The 4,544-nt window shown below is 47.0% G+C and overlaps 1 protein-coding gene across 1 annotated transcript in view; it reads left to right on the forward strand.

Moving 5' to 3' along the window:
* Positions 1-3,352: 3,352 nt before the first annotated feature.
* The window catches only part of RESP18 (regulated endocrine specific protein 18), a 6,640-nt gene continuing 5,448 nt past the window's right edge, over positions 3,353-4,544 (forward strand). Inside the window, 1 exon segment of the mRNA XM_017856736.1 lies at positions 3,353-3,559. Within this exon segment, the coding sequence (XP_017712225.1) occupies positions 3,454-3,559 (106 nt within the window). The 5' untranslated portion in view covers positions 3,353-3,453.

The raw sequence follows: 4,544 nt of genomic DNA on the forward strand, positions 1-4,544 counted from the left end.
ACAAACAGAACAACCAGTGACAGGAGATGGGACTAGAGAAATAAGCCCAAAACTGCCTAGACAGAGCTTTGTAGGCAACAGTAGAGTGTCTAGATCTTATGCAAAGTACAGAGGAAAAATCACTCAGGATTTTAAGGAAGGAAATAGAATGATGTGATATACAATTTTAAAAGGCTATTTGAGAATGTATGATAGGAGAAAGAGTAGAATCAATAGATCACTTAGGAAGTGTTGTCTTGGTCCAAGAAGGACTGTGGTGACCTGGACGAGGCAATCACAGTGGAGCTGAGCACCTCCATCTGGCCCTGCACTACCCCCACAGGCAGCCTGAACCTCAAGGGGCTCTAGATTCTTATGCTTCCAAGGAAATTGCTTCTAGACTCCTGTCACCATGGCAGCTACACTTCTCCTACCTGGATTGGTCGCTGGAGTGGCATCATCAGCACTAAATGACTGATCCTCACAATAAGAACTGGTTGCCATGGTGCTACTAATTATGCAAACAAGAATCTGCCTTTCTTTTGCAGGCTTAGGGTCCTTGGCTAGCTCTGTACCTAAGGAAAAATCAGGGAGGGATAGAAGATCATGACAGTGGAGCCAAGGGGAAGCTAGCTCTCAGGTGGTTGCTGAGTCACCGTTCTTAAAGACTTGCCCAAGTCAAGACTGCTACTAGAGGCTCTTATATAGTGGGGTGAGGGGAGCTTATATTGTGGAGGAGGAGCCCCTAGCATATATACACACAAATTCCAAATCCCATTTTCCTCCCATTTTAGAGCTTCTTTGAACTGTTTCCTTCTCTGAGCAAAACTCTGTCACAGATTGGGAGGCTTTCCTCCTCTCCCAGCCCCATTACCCTGCAGAGAGGCAGTTCTAGGACAACTTCCTACTGGATTTTTTGAAGTGGGTTTTCATGAAAATTCTTTAAGCAGGCTTGTCTGGAGGTAAGACAGTGGGCCCCAGCTAGAGCTTCTGAAGTAAAATATGTCAAACCAGAACAGAGGGTACATTTGGGGCAGGGATTGGAACAATAAAACTCCTTAGTACACATGGAGCCTGGGCTTCTGATCTCCTTCTCCTTCCAGATATCATTTGTAACATGAATGTAAGGCAGGGTAGGACCACAGCTGAATTACAATCTTCCTTCGCCCACTCTCCCCAGCTACACTTTATGGTAGTCGTTCTTTCTTCTTGGGAAAGAAAGCTCCTTCCTATGAACCCCTGGTTCAATAGGCCTGAGAACCTAAGTCTTCTGAGGGTATTACTCTCACCCCTCCAATGAACAGTAAAAAGAAGAGGAGCATCAATGCTCCTGTACATTTATCATTTTGATAGTCATTCTCCTGGTGGTTTAAAATCTTAAAATACCAAGAGGAGCACACTCACCTTTGCTCGGCCCACCCAAAGACCAATATTTCCCTTTTTCCATGAGCATTATATTTCACAAAGCAGATTCACATTCATTTGTTCTTAGGCTTCAAATTATTGCTGTAAATTTATTTTAAAATAATATGTCCAGTACATAATCAGTGATAACCAGATAAACCTCTAGCTTCTGGCATGACAAGACAGAAACTTGTGTCAGACCCTCCTACTAACATTGAATATATACTCCAGGCAAAATAATAAAAATAACTGTATGAAAGTATGGAGACTGATCAACAGTTAGAAACCTACAGGGAGTATCATCCTCAAAAAAAGGAAGTCCACCAAGTGACTTCTACGTGTATAGGCTTTTTCTCTGAAGATACTTCAGAGTTCACTGCAGTACACAGAGAAACAGCTCTGTCAGCAAGTGGCAGTCTTACTAACTGAGGAAGCAGCTTTTGGAGTATAGAGATGCCAGAGCAGCTGGAAATTGAGGAGGAAATTTAGAAAATGAGTAAATTACACAGAGAGGAACTCAAAATCTGCATACCAACTCCCCTCAAATCCTTAGCTATCTTCTAAATGGCACTTGTGCAGGGTGAGATTTCAAGGAACCTAGTGAGAAAGTCAAATATCTGAACAGAGATTTTGGCAGCTGTCACAGTGTTAGGGTGACCGAGTTTGGAGTTCAGGGCCCATAAAATAGAGAGTTTTGGTAAATGACTTTGGGTTTCGTTGAAATCCAAAAGGACCACACCTTAGCCATAAGTACCATATCCCAGGACTAAGAGATATGGCCTAGAATTGAGAATAGGATGAAGTAATCCTTCCCTAAACAGACTGCCACAGGATCAAGACTTTTTGCCAAAAATTTAATTGCCTGCCAGAACAAACTCAAACTATTACCCTTTAAAGATAATAATATAATTTCTTTGTATTGTATTGTAAAATCCTTTGTAATGTATCAACCCCAAATGTTCAGTACACAAACTCTTAGGTTTAAATAATCCACTATCTCGACCTCCCAAAGTGCTGGGATTGCAAGCATGAGCCACCAAGCCCAGTTTAACAAATGTTTTAAGCTTAATGAAAAAAAAATTTTTTAATGCCAGTCTAGGAGTTAGAAAGCTCAAAAACTAGCTTATAAGTACACAAGAGTGAAAACAAGAGTTCAGTTAGCTAGTTAGTTATTACAATAGCTCAATTTTAAAGAGTGCAGTGTCCAAGGCCTTGCATGGTGGCTCATGCCAGTAATGCCAACATGGGAGGATTGCTTGAGCCTAGGAGTTTGAGACCAGCCTGGGAAACATGGAAAAACTCTGTCTCTATAAATAAATAAATAAATAAATAAATAAATAAATAAATAAATAAATAAATAAATTGGCTGGGCATGGTAGTGCACACTTATAGTCCCAGCTACTCTGGAGGTTGAGGTGAGAGGATCATTTGAGCCTGAGGTTGAGCAGAGGTCGAGCGGAGGTTGTGGTGATCTGAAATTGCAAGACTCTGTCTCAAAAAAAAAAACAAAACGTATAGTGTACAGTGATTTGGACCAGGGCGATGGCAGTGGATGTGGAGTACAGCGGATGGATGTGCCATATATATATATATATATTGCAGATCGAACCTATATGATTTCTAAAGGTTTTTAAATGGGTCAGAGTAAAGACAGTGTCAAGGATAATAAAACAAACTAAATTCCTTGAGTGCCTACTGTTCCATCGCTGTTCATATTTAATTCTCACAACAAACCTGAGTAGGTACAATTAGCACCCGTATCTTACACGCCATCAGTTTCTCCAACCTTAGGACTGGGAGTACAGGCGGTGGTTCTTGAGATCCAGCTAATGCCCAAAAGGAGCTGGGTCAGGAATTCCAAGAGGTGAGGGTGGGGAGGCAGTAGGGGAAGGAGCTAGGGAGGCGACCGCAGGGGCAGGGCCCGCTCGCGATTGGCTGAACTGCCGAGGAGGGTTAAACAGATTCCGCGTCGCGGACTGGTGGGAAGCTTCGGTCCCGCTCAGCCCCTCGGCCACGGCCGCTACCTTCACTGAGACTTGGCCGCGGAGTGAGCACGCCGAGCCTGGGAGGATGCAGCACCCACTGTGGCCTGGGGGCTCCGAGGGGCTCCGGCTGCTTGTCTGCTTCCTGCTGCTGAACAGCTGCCCAGGGGGCTGCAGCGACATTAGTGCCCACGGTCAGAAGGAATCCTGGGGGGTGCGGGCAGTGCCCAGAGAGCGATCCTGAGAAGTGGGGGTCTGAAGGGGGCCTCAAGGCTAGGAAACTCGGAAGTAAAATAATGTGCTTAAGGACGTGAGAAGAGAAAAAGGTAGAGAGCATCTCGCGGAAAGAGGCATAGGCTTGGGATTGGCTGGGCATATGGGGTCTGGACCCACGAGAAGGGGGTTCAGGGGAAAATTGGGGATTTGGAAAAGAAGTCGGAAAGACAAATGGACAGAGAGAGGTAAAACTGGCCTATGTGGCCACAGGAGAAGCAAGAAAGGCCAGAAAAGAGATGACCAGGGCTGCGGGTATCGGGGTCTTGGCTCCAGGGAGAAGGCTGGGCCGGGAGACGAGCCAGGGCTTCCTCGTGCTGTGATCCGATTTCCAATAAGGGGACCGCTAGGCTGAGGGAAAGCAGGATGGAGCGGATATGGGACCATCCTTCTCCCCCTCCCCCGCACCAACCCTGGTAGACCCCGCGCTGACTCACGCGCCCGACTGCGCAAACTCGAGAATTCCTGCGCAGAGTGCGCGGGGAAGAGAGCGCAAACACCTCGTGTGTCGCCCCTTCTCCCTGCCGGATTTTTGGGCTTAGAGGCCAATGCAGCGGATTCGGGAACAACTGTGAGGGGAGGCCTGGTGGCAATGAGAGGATGAGGGCCGTGGGGAAGGACCGCCAAGCCTTGCGGAGATGCCTCGCCCACATTCCGCCCACAAGGCGCCGCCACGCCTGCTTCCCCACCTTTCAGCCCCACGGACAGCGCCAGGCGCGCTCCGGGTCCAGGCCGAGCCCGTGCGGGTCGCCACTCCTTCCCACCAGTCTGGGAACGCTGCCTCAGAGAACCAGCTCCCCTTCCCGAAACTCTTTTCCTTCTCCTCAGGGTGTTGGGGGTTCCACTCCTTCCTTAAGGAGGCTTTCTCATCCCCAAATGTCTCTACTTAAAACTTTCTTTTTTTTT

Source organism: Rhinopithecus bieti, unplaced genomic scaffold (genome assembly GCF_001698545.2).
Source record: "Rhinopithecus bieti isolate Rb0 unplaced genomic scaffold, ASM169854v2 scaffold_42532, whole genome shotgun sequence".
NCBI lineage: Eukaryota > Metazoa > Chordata > Mammalia > Primates > Cercopithecidae > Rhinopithecus > Rhinopithecus bieti.